The sequence below is a fragment of the Microcebus murinus genome, chromosome X, assembly GCF_040939455.1.
Source record: "Microcebus murinus isolate Inina chromosome X, M.murinus_Inina_mat1.0, whole genome shotgun sequence".
Classification (NCBI taxonomy): Eukaryota; Metazoa; Chordata; class Mammalia; order Primates; family Cheirogaleidae; genus Microcebus; species Microcebus murinus.
In genome coordinates this window covers 119,006,006-119,026,018 of record NC_134136.1, presented here as the reverse complement: position 1 = coordinate 119,026,018, position 20,013 = coordinate 119,006,006, and the positions used below count along the sequence as shown (strand labels likewise).

At 34.1% G+C, this 20,013-nt stretch overlaps 1 protein-coding gene across 10 annotated transcripts in view; it reads right to left on the bottom strand.

The window, feature by feature from the left end:
• Positions 1–362: 362 nt before the first annotated feature.
• KDM6A (lysine demethylase 6A) overlaps positions 363–20,013 on the bottom strand; it is a 194,811-nt gene continuing 175,160 nt past the window's right edge. For 6 of the 10 annotated variants that reach the window (XM_075999460.1, XM_075999461.1, XM_075999462.1 and 3 more), the window contains 5 exons: positions 18,095–18,282; positions 17,168–17,309; positions 4,917–5,043; positions 2,371–2,541; positions 1,041–1,231 (listed from right to left, as the gene is read on the bottom strand). In XM_075999460.1, the coding sequence (XP_075855575.1) occupies positions 1,202–1,231; positions 2,371–2,541; positions 4,917–5,043; positions 17,168–17,309; positions 18,095–18,282 (658 nt within the window). In that variant the 3' untranslated portion in view covers positions 1,041–1,201. Of the gene's footprint in view, positions 1,232–2,370; positions 2,542–4,916; positions 5,044–17,167; positions 17,310–18,094; positions 18,283–20,013 lie in introns of all 10 variants that reach the window. The other 4 variants (XM_012754078.3, XM_012754081.3, XM_012754080.3 and 1 more) reach the window with 1 other exon arrangement.

Genomic DNA, 20,013 nt, shown 5'->3' with positions numbered 1-20,013 from the left:
ATACTATTATTTTTGGCAGCAATTGTTTATTGGTCTGTCATTGCAGTAATTGCAACTTAACAATAAACCAGTCTGACATTTTAGGTCTTGAAGATACATACCATATATATTTCTTTAAAAATAATCATACTTTTGTAAGCAATACTTTACAGTAGACACCTCAAAAATCTACCATAGATGTGAAACTTAAAACGAGAAAAATTTAAGTTCTAAATCTTTATACATATATATCCAGATTTCTATATATATTATATATACATACATAAGTATATATAAAATATATATAATCAGATTTGAAAAATGAACAAAAACTGGGTACTGTACATAAAGTCTTTAAAACTCAAACAATAGAAAACTCTTTAAACATTAAACAATTTTAATAAAAGTTTCTGTACAATGCTAAGCAGTTTTATTTACACATAGAAAATGTAATAGGAGTAGTGTTTGAAATTACAGAACTCCTTAAAATTTCAATGGCAGGTAAATCTGGAAAAAATAACAGCATTCCATTCACAAATATTTTCAAGCAATAAATATGTATTTATAAATAGTGTAAATTTACATCAAGATTAGAAACAAAAATCACAAATCTGAAGTTTATTCCTTAGTCTATGTGCAATCCATTATCTTTGTGACTTGGCTGTTAATTTTTTTAATGTTTTATTTAGGAACCAAAAGTATAACCATCATGGTTTCAAAACAAGACAGAAAAACATAAAAGCAGTAAAAAAGTTTCTTACCTAATTTTTCACATTAAAAAAAAGTTGACCAAAGAAAAGACTTAAAATTGCTAACTACCTTACAAAGAAATGACCAGCTAGGCTAGTATTTTTTTCCAAGGAAAATTCTGAAGGGGGAAAAGATAGATGAAAATAAATTCATCAGCCCAGAAATAGAGAAATATAAAAGAGGTTGTCTTCAAGTCAGTAGTCTGTATGATGTTGCCAGTTTTGTCAGATATATACAAAACATGGAAATTATTATTTTTTTTCTGAAGAACAGCTGATTAGCTTTGTGAGAGTCCTGGAGTAGGAGCAGTACTCTCCCCCGTCCAGTTGGTTGACACTCCGCACTTGGAAGGTTGCATAGACACAGTTTTCAGCCAGCAGCCTTACGAGATAGCTACAAAAACCAGTGGTGCAGAACTGGGTTTCTTCCTGAATTAGCAGAAAAGGTCTCATTTAATGTCCATGGAACAACATCAAGATGAGGCGGATGGTAATGGAGGAGCCTGAAAGTAAAAGGTAGGTAGGTTATTTTGATATACAAATTGTTAATAGTATTCCCTAGGTCATGGATACACACACAGCCTGCTTACGAAGTTAGGGGAAATAACTCTCAAGAAAGTTCAGCAGACTCCTAAATAGCACAGAAGTATGATCTCCTTTATATCTCTCACCTGGTCAATTTTCCTAAGAGTCTAAGACCATTACCTTACTCAGTGTATCTGCAATCTTCTGTACTACTTCATCAATTAGTCAAAAACTCTTGAAACCTTAAGTTTAGTATCTTTTAGATTGCTTTAAAAAAAGGCTTTTGGAAAAATAATTTAACAAGTCAATTACAATTTCACTAGTGACTACTTTCAGACTCTATCTCAGCTAGATAATATATTTTGTTCAACATATTTCAGATAATTTCCTTCTTTTTCAAACAATATCAAAGACCATTCAAGTGAAAATATCAGGCACTAAATTTCAAAAAGTCAGTTTCTGATCACAAATGTGTGAGAGAAAAGTACTGGAGAAATCAACAATTCATAAATTATGTCTGTTTTCTATTCCTAAAGCTATTGATCTGCTAGAGTAAAATATTTCCCCCTAAGTATCTGCTATTAAAAACTGTGTGCAATATATAAGTGTAGTTGAATTTCATAAGGTTATATAATGTACTAGGAAGTTAAGCTCCATCAAATATTCCCATGAGGTTAATACTTCTGGCAAGGACAAAATTTTAAACAAATACAATTAGCTCTAAAAGCAGAAGTATATTTAAAAGCGTACTTACTGATTCATTTTGTGGGCACTAATAACCTATGTACACAAACATTTTATCAACTGAGATCAAATGACATAAAAGATACGATAGTGTTCTATCTAAAGCAAACAAAGATTTTAAAATGTAATTGTTTTAACATTATTTAGGCTGGTCTCAGGAAGAAAAGCAAAAATTATATATGCCAATTTCATAGGAATAAATACTTGGAAGTAAAGGAGGGGGGATGATATGAATATACCCTCATGCAGTATCTAATGGAGCCAAAGAAAAATTTAAATATTTCATTACCTCCTATTTATCAGCTGGCAGAGCAAACAAACACTACTGCTTCAAACCCAGTTAACTATGTACTCACATGCTGATTTCACTTACTAATGTAAATTGGTCATAGACTTGCATCAGGTCCTCCATTTTGTACTGTTCTAGCACCACAAAATTTTCCAGGTTTCCGCTAGTTTTCCGTGCACAATCTTGGCAATGTACTATGTATGTCTTTCGAGAATTACTCTCATTAGTGACAAAAAGCAGATCAAAAACCTCCACCTGTTTTATACAAGAAAAAAATGCATTCAATAAGGATGGTGGTATTTATTATATTGCTTTAGTATAATCATGGAATTCTACTTTAATGGAATTGTGGATGGTGATCTCTGGTTAAGAGCAACTAAGAAAAACACAGCTGTGTTTGAGAATCTTTAATAGACCAGGTTTATTCCACACCAAACCCAAAGATATGGTGGTAATGCATATTTAGGGGGGTGACATAAGGGAATGACATACTCATGACAACCACTGGCAAAGCCTAATTCAAAAGCTGATGAAGGTCACCCTATTTTTATTTTAAATTCAAAACATTAATATACAATCAGATGCAAGTGATCATTATTTTCCTTTTACTTCTCCATGATAGTCCTCATCACAGGGTACCGTGTATGGATGTTTGTCTTCCCCCCCAGACTGAGCTCCTCAAAGATGAAGATTGTGTTTTACTCATCTTTTCATTGCCAGAGTGTGTCATAGTGCCTACTGCTCAAACCTTAAAACACAGTGGTTGAATGAATTGGATTATTTACGGAAGAAGAAACTGACAGGTAAGTGACAGCGTTACATTAAGGAGTAAGAGTAAAAACAAAAAATGTATTCATGAGCACAGCATGATTTTAGAAATAATACCTATCTTATATAGAAAGATTGATGAATTGCTGAGGTTCAGGCAGAAAAAGGAATAACACACCTAACTGGAATCTGATCTCCTAATGACTTACTTTGGCCAGGTGATACAAAATTTAAAAAGTCAATAGATTCAATTATTTCAAATAAAGGTCAATGTCAGAATTACAGAATTTTAAGGTTTGGAATGGACTATCAATATCTACGTCTTTGGGTTATCCTTGAACTTCTTCAATGACAGAAAACTCTCATGATCTCATGTCTTCTTTGAACACTTAAGTTAAAATGCCAGAGTCTACCACGTTTTCCATGAGCACAATGAACTTAGTGATCTAAGCCAGAAAATTTTTGAGCATTTTTCAACTTGTTTCTTACTTCTGCTGTTTAATGAGTTGTCTTGCTTATTTTACCCTTTAAGTTTTTTTTTTTTTTTTTAAATGAGACAGGGTCTCGCCCTGTTGCTGGAGCTAGAGTGCAGTGGCATCATCATAGCTCACTGCAACATCAAACTCCTGGGCTCACGTGATTTTCCTGCCTCGGCCTCCCCAATAGCTGGGACTGTAAGTGTGCACACCACACCTGGTTAATTTTTCTTCTTTTTTTGGAGAGAGACTGGGTCTCTTAGATTGCCTAGGCTGATCTCAAACTCCTGGGCTCAAGTGATCCTCCTGCCTCAGTCTCCCAAAGTGTTAGGATTACAGGCATGAGCCCCTGGCACCTGGTCCTTTAAGTAGTTTTGAAATCTTCCCCTTCTTTAATATTTCCACTGCCAGATTCTACTTTAGGCCTTGAGACAACAATGCTTACTTAAGACTGCAATAGTCTATACCCTCTATCCTCTCCAACCACTTTTCTCTCTGAAACACATGTATTAATCACCTGCTCAAAACCTTTTGATGGCTTCAGTGACCTCTGAATATCAAATTCCTTAAAACCATTCAAGATGCACTGCAAGCTACATACCACCTAGACTTATGAGTAAAATTTGCACAGTCTGTGTTCCAGTCACATCGGAACACATTCATCCTTTTCTGAAACCATTCCATTTTCCTACTCTCATATTTTTCCTACAGCCCATGACAGACCACCTCCAATTCTCACCATTTTTTAGCACGATGAAATCATACTCATCTTTCAAGAATGGACTCCAATGCTAACACTATTGTGAACTCTATGAATTCTAGATGGAAAAATCAGGTTATTTTTCCTCCCGCAGTGTTATCCTAACAATTAGAAGTCCAGCTTCACATTCATCATAGTCTCATGTACATTACAATTAGCTGTTTATAATTTGTCTTCCCCAAGTAGAATTCAAGCTTCTTCAAAGCAGGCCTCTTGCAAGCCTTGGCCACAGAAGACTGACAAATGTATTGTTAATTGCACCAGAGAGGACTGAAGATGTATCTGCCTCGAGCTATATGGAACTATATCTAGTTTACTGGCATCTGTGTACATCTAGATTGTTCTCAGTTCAAAATCTCAGACTAAACTTCTTGCTGACTATCATCTGTTAAAGATCTACCAGATAAATGACTATGTAGTAGATACTTTTAAGGTTAATTCACAGTGAAATATTGTATCATCATATTCAATTTTAATATAACAGCTAAGTAACAATAACATAACTGGACATGATATTAATTTCAGCAAAATGCATTACATAAAAGCATAAATTAATTTAATAACTAAGAGAAACTAAAAGTGAAGAGGTTAAGAGGCTTTATAAAACAACTGTGGATAATAGTTACCTCACAAATGCTACAGTAATGAGCTGGTTCTTCTTTTGTCCGCCCATGCCATATAATCTCTTTTCCTGCAGCAATAAGAGCTTCCCTCAATGTCTGACATTGCTTCAGAGTTCTCAGAAGACAATACCTAATGTGGGGGAAAAATTATTTGTGACCAGCAACAGAATATTGAATTTTAGCATATTGAATATTGGATTTTAGCATAAAAGATACACCAATTAGAAACAATGCCAAGAGACTTGGTTCTAATGTCTATGACTTCATAATGTTTCTTTTGTCAATTTAAGGCAATGCTCAGCAGGTCTGATGATGAAAATATGAAATCACTTAAACTTGTGAAAAACTGGTATCTGAATATCAAAATATAATAGTCTTAATATATAAAAACAGACCCTCTGCTTAAATGTGAGTTGCTAATTTTGGCTCTTATTTGGGCAAGTCAGATAACCTCTCTGGGAGTCAATTTCCGCATCCCTTGAAATAAGGGGTCTGAATTCCAGATCTGAACTGCTATGATTCTAGTAAGGCAGGAAGGCAAATTATTTTTAATCAATACTACCTAGACACTCATTAACAGCATCATCTGTACAGCTGTCTTTGAAACGTTTGAGTCTATAAACAGAAAACATTTATGGATTCAGTCACTACAGGATACAAAATTGGTTTAACTATAGCACTGAAGAAGAAAAAAAAACATTTATTTCTTCATTTTAACTTGAAGATAACACAATAGAATCCATTTATATTAACAATTATACTTTCCTTATAATTTATACCTTTTCTAAACCCATGATGCTAACAACATACTGAATTCTCACGATTTCTGATTTTCCTATAGTTTGCTGTCATTACTTGGAATTGTCTGCTAAATTCTCTTACTCTCCTGTGAATCTTAGTGGCTCAGGTTCTCCATTTGGACAGAGGTTGCACTAGATGATCACTAAGGCACTTTCCAGCTCTAAAATTTGGATAATGAAAATGCCCTAAAGGAAAAGAAATGTGTTTAGCGACTGAGTGTTGTCTTGAAAGAAAAGGTCTTATCTATTTTATTTATGCTGTCTACTAATCTACTGGCTGCCTAGGAGAGTGCCTGGCATATAGTAGGTGCGTAACAAACATGTTACGCACAAACAATTAAAACTCAAAGTTTAAGTAATAGAATATTTAACTTGTCTTAACTTATACTTCCTATTTTATAAGTTACTAGATTAAAGTATTGTTATCAGAACCCACATATATTAATGGGGGTGGTGGTGAAGTAACTGAAAACATGTAAAACCTATTAACTTATTTAACAAATGTAAAACAGTATCAACTTCATAGTTGTAAGCCAATTCCTTAAGTATCCCATTCAAAGGATTTCACTCTCAGCTTGGCTTTAGCCATTCTTGCATGTTTAACTTCTATCAGGAAAACAACAACAAAAAAAACCCAAACCCCCAATGCTTTAGACTGTGGTTGCATGTCAAAGCTAGGACAGCTAGCTATCTGTGTGTGCATGTATGCATATGTACGGTGCCAGGAGAGGTAGCAAGTAAAAACTCAGATCATAATAAAAAGAGAGAGAATATAATTCAGACTATGAAGAGAAGCCAGCTCTTGAACAGCAGCTGCTCTTCTTTTTTCCTCTCCATGTCCCATACAATTGACCTCTCAAAGCACAGATCTTACTGAACAAGTTTTCCAAGTAGGGCTTCAAAATAAGGTCACTTTTATAGGAAAATAATACCCAAAACTCTGCAGATACCTTTGGAAGACTTCAAACTCAATTGTGCTTCCATATGGGCAAACAAAAATAATGAAATAATAAAATAAAAATACATAAATTAAGAAAAAGAACCAGACAGGAGGTATGTCTTTGCTATTTCACATACATTATGTCAATTATACCTCTTAACAACCCTGTGCAGGAAGGAAGGTTATCGCTATCTTACAAATGGGGAAACATGGGTTCAGGGAAGCTAAATTTGTCTGATGTCATAAAGCTATTTCAAGTAGTTGAGCTAGGAGATTTTAAAAGCAGACAATCTCAAGCTTCCCCTCACTATCTCACACTGTATTCTCTTCTTTTTGGTCTCTTTTTATGTCTTATTCTCACCCACTCCCCTCTCCTCCCTTGTGAAATGAGATTCTTGGGCTCAGTCAGCACAATTTTTTTCCAAACGCAAAGTCTTGGTTTTGTGGATTATTATTCCACTCTTTACTCACCAGATGAACTTTCATCTCCAATGCTACTGACACCTTTGGCAATTAGACTGTAGTTTATAATATATGGTTATTTTGGTACTTTCCTCTAGAAAAAGGCAGTATACTGCCTTTTGCAAATAACAAAGAATCAGAGTTAAGGTTGCTAAGAGTAAATAGTAAGCCATGAGTAGTCCCCTTCTGGAATCATACCTCCAGAATTTTTATTTTGTATAATATTGAAATCATAGAAAACTGACAGTTCTATTAATCTTATCTGACAATGAATAACACAACTGTGGTTTCTCTTTGCACTTATTTTTTCCTTTAACATTGAAATTTTCTGTTCCTTCCCATTTTCAAAAGGCAGCAGTTAGAACAGAAGAAAAAATTTAGAGAGACACAGGCTCTTACAGAGTCCACAGCAATGAGCAGGTCCTAAAAGAAAGGATGTGATTCAACTGAAGGATAGGGAAAAATAGAAAATACAGAGATTTAGGGAAGATACAGATATAATATTCAAGACTTAATAGTAACCTGTTCTGCTTTAACCCTAGACTTTGATTTCATACCAAGACAATGTCTGAGTATATTGAAGAGCTAAAAAATAAAAGCCAAACAAAATCAGGATTTTTATTTCTCCTTCATTTTAGTTTTGCTGAATTTTAATAAATTTATGTCATAGCAATTAAGAATCCAATTTGCTAAAAACAAAAGAATAAATCACTTGCAAAAGGTATAAAAATGTAGAAGATAGAAAATGCTATTTTATATAAATGTACTTTAGGAACAGGGTCAGAAATGATTTCAGCAGCTAGAGAAGGAGGGAATTCTTTGACTTTTAAGGATTTGTATGGTTTCAGGACCCAAGCCCTGTTTTTAGCTGTTTGGATGAAATACAAAAAGGCAGGGAATAAAGAAAGCTCTAGATTGGAAGAAAACCACGAGGAAGAGGGTGACTGAGGGTTTGACATATTTGAGGTTATACAGTAGAATCTAATCTAACCAAACACTGGTCTGCAAAGAAGAAGCCTAAAGAGGGATAGAATTTTAGACAAGGACTTCACATAGGGGATAGAATGAAAATTACTTGCAAAATTAGAACAAGAGAACTGAAGAAAATAATGTAAGGACAAACAATTGAGAGCTTTATTTATGAACAATTAATGTACAATATATTTATAAATCAATACATTAGGATATTAGGCAAAAGACAGACAAATTATGCCATGGATACTAAAAGAAGAGAGAGATTATCGTCAGGTGAAGGGAGGTGGAAATTACAGAAGCTGAAATTTCTGAATTTGAATATATTAATTTAGAAATGAACAGGAAGGAGAGGTGGGAGAAGGCACCTTCTGTGCAGAAAGAATGCCATCAGAAGGTAGTGTGGGGATTATTTAAGGAGCAAACAACTGTTCTTATAAGATTTTAATCTTAGGATGAGATCTCTGGGGCAAGAGAATAATAGAAATGAAACTATATACTAGATTACATTAAAGTTAAGACAATACTGGGTACACTCTGACATTCTAGTGGCAACTTGATTCAGTTTCCAAAGTAAGTTTCCAAATAGCAGTGTGGTGATAGATGAAACATGGGTTAACTTGATATGAAACTTTTAAATTCTTTATGATAACAATCTCAGCCAATAAGAGGTAGATGATAAATTAAAGAACACCAAGAGATGCCTTGCTCTGCCCAGTCTCTTACTGAAGGAGCCAGGCAGGAAAAGTGACCCAACACATGAGCCCCTAAAACTCTCTTGCACCTGTCACTCCAGGGTTGTGTTCTCTTAGGACAACAGTGGGTACCTGAATGCCAAATAATGTGTTTAACAGTTTCATTTAAACCAACCACATGGCTGAAAATCAAGGTCTCAGTCAATGATAAAATGAGTATCTTAAGAACTTTAAACTCCCAGTTGGAAAAAACAAGCATGAAAGCAAATATAAGTTAACCATGAGGATGCAGAGTTTTAGAATTTTTAGATTTTGTTTGGTCAATGTTATCAAAAAGTATTATATATTAAATCCAATGGAGTATTGGAAGACCACACCAAGACTATAGCACTAGATCTATGCTAACTATGGTCTTTATGGTTTTACCATTACCTACTCACAGTGTTGGAAAAAATTCTGTTCTATTATTAGGCCAACTAGGTGTGACCAGAAATTTGTATAACACCTTATTTATCCATTTAAAAGTGAGATCTAAGGGAAAAGGGAGTTAATAACAGTCTGCTTTAATTTACATTTTAAAACTCTATATTTGTGATAAAGTGTATATTGTGTAGATAAGGTAATAACTTATGTCTGAACAAAAAGGGAACAACAAAATTCTTAATTCTAAAAGAGATAATCTAATCAGGGTATCCCTACCTTGTCTGCTCATAAGATTTACTAGGCCTCTGTGAAAGAGAGTCCTTCCAATAGAGCTTTGACTTTACTTTGTAGGACTAGAGCCCAGAAGCCTATTTTAATAAGTTCCAGTTGATTTTTATGATCAGGCAAGTAAGAACCAGTGCAAACCTCTTATTTCATAAGTGATCAACAGCTACATATGCACACTTCTTATTCTCTGTGCCTCAGTTTCCTCAACTTTAAAAAGGGGATACTTACATTGCTGTTATATGTTATATAAAATACTTAGACTTGTACCTGGCAGTTAGTGCTCAACAAATATTAACTAATATATTATTTGAACATGACATGTCCAATTCTTAAATTGTGTTAATTATGGTTACTAAATTCGAGCTTTTTTTTTAATTTGAAAAAATTGTATGATGAGTCTCAAACTGCAATAGTTAACACACTGAAAAGAAAGATATTTAGTTTTGATTCTATTAGCTCAGGGTTTTTCAATCTCAGCACTACTGGTATTTTGGGCTGGATAATTCTTTGTTGTGGGAGCTGTCTTATGCGTAGAAGATGTTTAGCAGCATCCCTAGTCTCTACCCAAAAATGCTAATAGCACCCCTCCCACCTAAGTCATGACACTGCCATATGTCCCTTGGGGAAGGAAGGTGGGTAGAGGCAAAACTGGCCATATTTGAGAACCACTGCACTAGGTCTGCGAATATTAATTTTCTAAAAAATAAAAAATAAAAAAACCAGAAAGTGGGGTTTCTTAAATAATTAATATTAATTATAACCATAACTATCATTACTGAGTGCTTATCCTACATTAAGACCCACATAATACTCATAAACATTATATTAGAAAGAAACATTTATTATCCCCATTTTTCAGAAGAGGAAACAAAGACTGTCCACAGTCCCCCAGCCAGTAAATGAAGAGGCCAAGATACAAAGACAGATTGGATGTCAGACAACTACAACTACATAATGTTGCCCTTTTCGTAATATTTTACTGGGATATTAAATAACACAGACTATACAGACTTAGGGGGAAAAAAAGCCAAGTAACACACATTGATCACACATACACAAAACGCACAGAGAAAACACGTAAAGCATTAATATTGTGTACATATGATGTTGCGCGTAAAAACTGAAATATAAGAACAGCACTTTTAGGATAGTAAAAGAATGATGATATGATAAGAAATTAAGTTTTGGGGGAGTTGTTTCAATGGACTTGGCACTGCTGAAATTTTAAATTTAAAGAATTTATTCTCAACTATTAGTTTATACGTTATTAGTATTTTTAGAATGTATAATTTTCATGTTTACCAAAATAAACATCAATAATGCTTGTTGAAAATATTTACTCAAATAAAATTATGAGAAAACTAATCTAGAATGTGGAGCTTACACAACACAAAGGCCTGTCATCTTCGAAAAGAAAAGATCACAGCACTTTGGGAGGCCGAGGCGGGAGGATCTTTTGAGCTCAGGAGTTCGAGACCAGCCTGAGCGAGAGCGAGACCCCGTCTTTACTAAAAACAGAAAGACATTAGCTGGACAACTAAAAATATAGAAAAAAATTAGCCAGGCATGGTGGTGCATGCCTGTAGTCCCAGCTACTCGGGAGGCAGAGGCAGCAGGATTGCTTGAGCCCAGGAGTTTGAGGTTGCTGTGAGCTAGGCTGATGCCCCAGCACTCACTCTAGCCTGGGCAACAAAGCGAGACTCTGTCTCAGAAGAAAGAAGAAAAAAAAAAAGGACAAACTAAGTTTATTTGCAATATATAAGGTATGTAGAAAAAGTTTATGTTCATTTAAACAGTTAAATGAAAGTGAAAGGGAAAGTTATGCACCAAGCTCCCACTAAAATTTTCCTGAGGAGTTAAGGCTGTGAACTTTCAAGTCAAGTTCACTGCATTATGAAATGAAAGAAATAATCAAGATAATGAATATTCTTTTGACTCATGCCAATGTAAGAGATATTTGGAAGAATGTGGAATATGATGATTAGTGTATTTTAGTAAAATGACTAGGTTGTAGAAGTTGGAAGAGATTTACTAAATGACTACTCAGATAAAGGACTTCATGGAATTTCAGGGCTCTTAAAGACCCGGCCTAAACTTAAAAGTACAAAGAGAAAAAACAAGAACAATGTTGATTTGCTTAAAGAAGTATAAGTAATTCATTCTCAAAATGAAAATAATGAATTAGTAGGTGACAACAGGAAAGAACACCATTTCCCATTATTAAATCACCCACTACAAATATAGGTTCATAAGCCCTTATTATAATCCCACAAATTTTTCATAAATTTGTTTGGTGTTGAAACTTAACCTGGGGCTATTTATAGTTTTCACTTAGTTCGTTAGAATGACGATCTGTATGTGTTGTGTTACTTTAGAAATATCAATATGTTTGATTCTAGGATACTGCAACAGACCCTGCTGGGAAGGTAAAATATATTACAAATGCACTCTATTCCCTTTCTAAATCCAAAAAATTCTTAATTCCAAAACACATTTGGCCTAAAGGGTTTAGAATATGAGACTGTGGAGCTGTTGTAATTCTGTGAATCCTTTCCTGAATCTGCCTCTCTCTCAGAAGTGTCTTTCTCTGTGCTGCTCCATTATTTCTTAACAAGATCTCTATCATTAAAGATCACATGTTTTGATGCTTTGATTGTTTCTCCATTCATTTTGAGCAATCTGAGAAGTGATCAAATCCTTTTTACCTAGCACAATACCTGGGTACCAATTCAGTCCACAATATATATTTGTTGAATGAAAGAATGGAAAGCATTAGGTAGAGCTGAGGGAGTAAGTAGATGAGAAGGCACAAGGTAAATTTTGCTTACATTCTTTTTGGTTGGGTGGACTTATCACTTAACTATGAAAACCTAAAAAGCATATATTTGTAGATTCACAGTATTTAAGAACTAAAAATAACAATTCAGGGAGAGAGCTAAGAAATATTATGTTTGTATATCCTCTTCATTTGACTCCTTACATTTAATTGATACTTTTTCTTCTAAAATAGCCTACAATTCACATGTTTAACATATACAGAATTAATGCTTTATTAAAAGATGACTCAAAGGAAAAAGGGGGGATATAAAACTTGCAGTTCATATTAAAGATGGTTTAAAATAGCAAATAAGAGTGGTAAAAATAAATAGAAAACAATTCAAGCACACATTTCAAGGCAGCAGTGGAAGAAATGGCTGATAAGGTAAGTAGGGGTCAGATTTGAGGCACTTCACATGCAAGGCTTTAAAAGGTAGATTTTTAAAAGGAAGTTTACATTTGTGCCTTTGCATACATATTTAGAATAGTTGGTCACTGGTAACCTCAGGAAAAGAAGTGTTGGGCATTCGGAGGGTGGAAAGCCAGACTGTGTGGATGGTAGTGTGAACAGGAGAACTGTTTATTAAGAACTGGCAAAGCTCACAAACCAGAACAAAACAATGCCACTTCACTTTCTGGTAGGATACTAGATTTGAGAACCAAAGCAATGATGTGGATATAACAATTTTACAGCAAAACTGTGTTTGTGGGAAAAGACCCCCTTTCTATTTTTGTAACAATACATTCTCCATGCTCTCCTCTGATATTTATCTAATTCGCCTATTTCCTTTTCTTAAATAGACATAGTCCCAAGTTCAGTCCTCAACTTCTCCCTTTCTCCTTCCTCCTAAGTCAATCACAAACCCCTAGGTAGAAGACTCCCTGGTCAGTCAGCTTCTTCTAAACAGTTCTATCCAACTCTTTTACAGGCTTCTCAAACTTACCCCCAAATGAAGTCATGTGCCACGGATATAAATGCTTTCACACAAGATAGACATAGGTTTAAATCTTGGCTCTACCTTCTACTCATCACATACATTGTGCTCAAGCCAAAATGTACTACCAATTGTTTTCAACATACATTTAGCAGAGTTGTATCATATATACATTTAAGATCATGCAAATACACAGTAGGGAAGGAAGTCAGGGGGCAGGGGCAAAGGAGGTAGGTGTTGGGGAGAGAATGAGAACTGGAGGAAAAGATGACCTGGAGTGAGTATACACTTGCTATTCCTCTAGAGAGTTTGAGTTCCTCTGAATATTACCATGCAAGTATGATTTTAGTAGTTGAGGATTAGAATTTTTCATACAACAGGGCCTCTCTATATAAGCCAAATACTGTGCCTGGTGCTCAGCTGAAGAACTGAGCACCTTCCTTTACTGGAGGAAAACATAACTATATTGTACTTAAGAGACATGGTATGGATATATACTATTATTTTCTGGATGAACTGAGATATCTTTCTGATGGTACAAAAGTTTGGTCTTAAGCTGGTTTTGGGTGCTATTCTTTTCTCCTCTCCCTGCCTCCACTTTTTCACCCTTCACACAAAATACATTCTTCCCCAGAATGCATAGCTTAAAAACACTTCTCTGATTTCATGGCCTGGAAAGAATTCAGTGGATCTATCACTATTTCTTTCAATCTAATTATATGCACTGACTTGAAGGCAGGACCTATACCAAATACTTACAAATGCTGAGTGTGTAGTCCAGACTCCTGTATACAGTAAGCAAAGACTCATTAACTGAAAGAAAGGGAGTAATGTTGGCTGCATTTTTAACAATGGCTGAATGACTGTATTTTAAAAGGTAAGCTTATAAAGCAAGGTGTAGGGATCTGGACTTGTGGTTAACATTTTCAATCAGTGTGATGACAAAAAAGCTGCTAATCAGATCTTATAACAACTCAAGCTGGGAGCAGAATTCTTAATATGATGAGGAATACAATCAAGATTTAAATGATCAGACATTTTGCAGTGCAGGGTAAAATGGAGTACAGATAAGAATGTAACTGCATTTAGATTTAAAAGAAAAAAGGAATGCGTAAGCAACAATAGTATCACCAGTAATTGTAAGTGGAAAAACACCCACATTTTGTGCATTCACTTTCAACACAAGACAACTTTATAACAAGTAATACAAGTGTCAATGCCCAACATTTCAAATACTAAGAGGGACAATGATAAACTGGAAGGAGTCTAGAAGGATGATAAGGATGATGAGTCTGGGGTAGGGAATGGAAAAGATGATAGAGGTGATCGATATTTAAATTAATAAAGATCAGGGAGGAAGAAGAAAAAAATATGTTAACAATCTTTCCTTGGTTCCTTTTCCCTTCTCACCCTACCACACAATCTATGAGCAAATCCTATGAGCTTTAGCTGCACAATGGTCCCTAGTTTGATCCCTTCTCCCTCTTCCACAGGTAAATCTCTCTCCAGGTTGGTCTGTACTATGGCAATTGCCTCCTAATTTGTCCTCCTTATTTTTAACCTTGCCCCTTGGAATCTATTCTACACAAAGCAACCAGATCCATTTTCTAAAGTTTAAATCAGCACCTATTCCTCTCTTGGTTAAAATCCTCTAATGGTGAGACACTTAGAATCAATATATAAACTTGTTACTATGTCCTAAAAGTCCATGTACAATCTTGTTCTGCTTACTTCATTAAGCTTAACACTACCACTCTTTCATTCTCTCATTCTGCTAAAGCCACATTGGCCTTTTTGTCCCATAAACATGCCAAAGTTATTCCCAATTCAGCCTTCAGTTGTTCTCTGGATCTGAAATGTTCTGCTCCTAGATCTTTGCATAGTTGACTTCATCTTATTATTCTGGAATAAGCACAAAAGTCACCCTCTTAGTCACCTTCCCTAATTTAACAAAAGAAGCACTCTGATTTTCCCTACCCCCATTATTTCCACTCCCTACTCCTCCCAAATATTATTCTATTTTATCTTATTCATATAAATAAATTATATTTGAGGATCTGTCTTGCTTCACTAGAATTTAAGTCCCCAGAGGACAGGTATTTCATCTTATACACTGCCATGTCTATCGTCAGTGTCTAGAACATTGGCTGGCATATAGTTGGCTGTCCATCATTTGTTGAATTTGATTTATTCTACATAAATCCCAAATATATTTCAGGAATTGGAACCAAATCACAGGTAGATTTTAGGCCAACTTGTAAAGAACTTTCAGGAATTACAGTGAGGTGAAGAGCATATTTAAGAAGTCATTAGATGACCACAAATTATGGATGATATGGATGGGATTACTATATTAAGTAGGAATTGACTAAACGACTTTAAAAATCCTTTCCAATGATAAAATCATAATCTATCCAAAATATAGTCACTTTTAGTCTATACAGCTGTTAAATAAGTGGCTTCTATATTGAACTATCCCTCTACCTTTAAGTGATCTGAATTAGCATCTGATTTATGCCTACCTCCAACATACTAAACATCTTTAGTGACTTTAGATCATTTTCTTTTCCCCAAAAGTAACACTGAAGTTGCTATTCAGACCAAAGTACCATTCTGAGACATGACAGGGTAAATGGTAAGATAATTCTCCACTCCCACTCCAACTACTAAATTATATTTATAGAGAGACCATAGAGTCTAAGAACCAATGTTCTAAAGGATTTATACATTACTTGCTAAGATTTAGTTTTTATTCATTTCTGTCTCCTCTACGCCTTTTGCTCAGAACTAGATAAAACTGATAAAGGGCTGTCATCAGATAATTCATAGGTATGTTACCTTAGCCATGCAATTTTGGTTTAATAAAATTTTGGATTTAGGTTTGAAATCATTTTAATAAGCCAGGATTACTTTCAAAAGACAGTATTTTGAAAACAACACCTGCTAACCAAATTAATATACCTGCAGGATAAACACTTAATGTGAATACTATTTTAACAAAAGACTAAGACAAACTTATTTTATCAGTGAGTATAAAGCAGTGTATTCCAAAATAAATTTTTGAGAAAATCAATTCTTCAAAAGATACCGGTCAAATAAGTTTGGGAAATACTGTATATTATAACTCTTCTCTCTCATTCACATAACACATCAACACATACAGTATGTAAAATATTTTACAAAAAATAAAAAAAAATTTAAATGTAAAAATAAGGGATTTGTTGAACTTTATTTAATCCATCATTTCCCATATTTTCTTGGCCAGAGTCCCCACCTTTTGGCGGTAGAGGCAGTAACAGAAAACAGTTTAGGGAAACACTGCTATATAGCACTATTTGAAGATATTACCTTTAAGTAGATTTACAAAATAGCTAGGATAGAAACTGTGACAACAAATGAGAAGCTTAGTAGTATAGATGTATTCAAATTAAGTCATTATATAAGAATTTATATAACTTGCATTAAAGTTTTTAAAGCTACTAAGGGACAGTTATATGAAGGACAATTTAATTAAAACAATAAAAAATTAACATTTTAGTTAAATCCCTATATTAACTGCTAATTTCTCTGTAACAACAATTATTCTGCAGTGCCATTCTCCCCTCAGTTACTAAAGGCAGACTTTCAATATTAAAACTAAAGTTCTCTTGAGAAATTAGGTGTTTCAGGGTAAGTGGGGAAGAAACACAGGTTTGTTAATCTACTGGTTTAGAATCATTTGTGTCTTTGTTCCTTTATGTACCATAGTGGGCTGACTCTTTGAAAGGGAAAAATATATTTTTAACATGTAGATTCTCATATTACATTTTGCTAGATTTCTGGACCATTTTGTTTTATGTCAACATTAATTCCATGGGAAAAATAATTTAATAGTTAACACTCCCCAAAGAGAGGGACTACAGCAGTTTTAGAAAGCACTTACTTAATCATTTCAAAAAGCTTTGGATCTGAGACCTTGATATTTCGTGCCATATTCCAGGAAAGATGAACCATGGGTACTATTGACTTCACACTTTGCAATTTGTTCCATTCGTACCGTTCCACTGCCAATTTATACTGGCAGGCTAGGAAAAAAAAAACAGTTATAAAGCAACCCAAAGTATGAAAAGATATGAAGATAACCATTATCACCCTCTTAGGTGTTATCTTCAACACCAATTCCAAAAACCTCAAAACACTATAAAAATAATTTTTATGCTTTATGATAATTATGGTAGTAATGATCATGTAAAGAACACTTCCTATGACTATGTGCCAGGCTTATCCATTTTCTCGATCATTTCATCTTTACCATCACCTTATTAATTATATTATTTCTATCATACAGACAAAGAAATCAAGGACCAGAGAGGTTAAATAACTTGCCCAAAGTTACAAGAGCCAGGTCCTGGTCCTAATCCAGGTCTTTTTGGCTCCAAAGGCCATATTCTTAATCTTAAATGAATACTGCCTGAAGGCAGGCATAATTCCAACAGATTTTTGACATAATAGTGCTATTCATATGACATACCAGATTTAAAAAATTTTTTGAAAGAATGAATTTCTACTTTGCTCTCTCCCATAAAGGGTTTCTTATAAAACAAAAACCAAGCACTCTAAAAATTATACTAAGTATATAAAGACATAAACTTGTTATTTGCTGAGATCCATGGTCTTAATTTCTATTTTGTTAACTTCAATTTAATTTATTGTACTACAAATTAAAATTCTATGCAAAGAAGACATTCTTATTACAGTTTTTAGTGAGTTGTATCTCACTAAAAAAAAAAAGAACAGGAAAAAAAGAACAGATTTATCAGATACAATCCTTTATAAATTAAACTTTTTTTTAGCATATTCTTTAAAATACCTGTAAGTGGACCAACATTCCAAGCAATGTTGTTGCACCAGCCAATAGCCTGAACCCAATGAACAGTGCCTGCATTTATCCAGACCAAATCTCCAGGTCGCTGAATAAACCTATACACTGGAACATTTGCCTCATAAAGATCTTCAAGGTTTGGCCACCAAGAACCCATTAGGAAATTCAAATTATTTCTGAAATAAGAAAAAATAATGCAAATGGATCAAGTATTTTAGTAAGCTCCTTAATAAGACTGGAAGAAATTGTCAAAACTTTTTTCTAAAAAAATGTTCATTCATTTCATTGAAACTTAATTGCTTGTGCAATAAGATCTGCCATGTGTATGGAAAGAATGTGAAATTTAACACACTAACTGCCACACTAGAAAAAAATTTTTTTTCCTTGGGGTCACAGTATTTTATTACAAAAATAGAATAAAAACTTTGAAAACAAACCAATCCTTTCTAATTTAATAAAAAACAAAATTTATTGACTTCTCTTCATTTAATCCACATTTTTAGAATTAATTATAATAATAAGAAAATCAACAAGTAAGATTTTCATAAACCAATTGCAAGGTTTTGCCCAGGTTTTGCTTCATGAGGCCCTGGGCTCAAAACTAGCATGAGTTAATAAGCACAACTCACATGGCAGTTAATGTGTTACAGCTGAGTATTGATTGGATGACTTATCTAAAGATTAGTAAAACTACCTTAGATAGATTTTTTTAAAGATCCCAAGGAAATTCAAAGCTACTTTCAAGTAACACTTATATACATTAAGTTTTAATTTCATTTCAATAAAGACTATTTTTAATTGAACCCTGAAGCACCTAGAAATCCCTAAAAGAAATGGAAGGTGGAGTTGACATTAAGTCATTTAAATCCATAAACAGTAACACTGTGGCAATGTAAGTACTAGGAACTTCTCTTAATTTTTGAGGGAAAGAAGACAGAAATGGTCTCTATTGTTGTTATGAATCATAAGGAGGAAAAGGGGGACAGGATATCAGTCTCTATACAGTTCTGATGATTAGTTGAGTAAAACTATGTAGTTGACAACAATTTTGCCAAAAATGAACAATCACACAGCACACATGCACAAATAACCATGACCACTAACTACCAACATACTTTGGAAACATTCTACAGATCATATTACTAAGCTTTTATTTTAATAACTGGCTTCTTACTATCCATCATGACATGAAGTACTTTTAAACTACATAGGAACTTTTCTAATAAAAGAATTTTATAAAATTCAATTAACTACTTCAGATTTTATATTTTGGGGAAGAAATTGCATTATGGAAATGTTCCTTTCCTTAAGATCTAAGAAATAACCTTGCTTTGTGTCTTGTGCTAAAGTATACGACACAGTTTACTTTTAAATTGTTTTCATTGGTTTAAATTTAATTTTTTATCTAGATCAAGGACTGGCAAACTATGGCCCATGGGTCAAATTCAGCCCACTGCCTGTTTTTGTAAATGAAACTTTTATTAGCATACAGCCATGCTCATTCATTTACATATCATCTGTGACTGCTTTTGTGCTATAATGACACTGTTGTGACAGAGACCATATGACTTGCAAAAGCCTAAGGTATCATCCAGTCCATTGTGAAAAAAAATTTGCCAAACCCTGATCTAGATGGAACCTTAGTCTCAATTTTTTTTTTCCTTAAAAAATGCAAGGCTACTCTTGAAAGTCTAGAATAGACTGCCAGTGGTAGCCTAACTGTCAGGAGATAAGGATAGGCTTATTGTTTCTGATAAGGCTAAGTAGATATAGTACAGAAAAAGTTGCCTATAAAGCAAAAAAATGGTTATGAACATAAATCTTAGCCCTACTTCACCCATGTATTGGCATCATAAAATTGGAGAAAATTTTCTACTCAAAAGGAAACAAGCAATCACAAATAATTA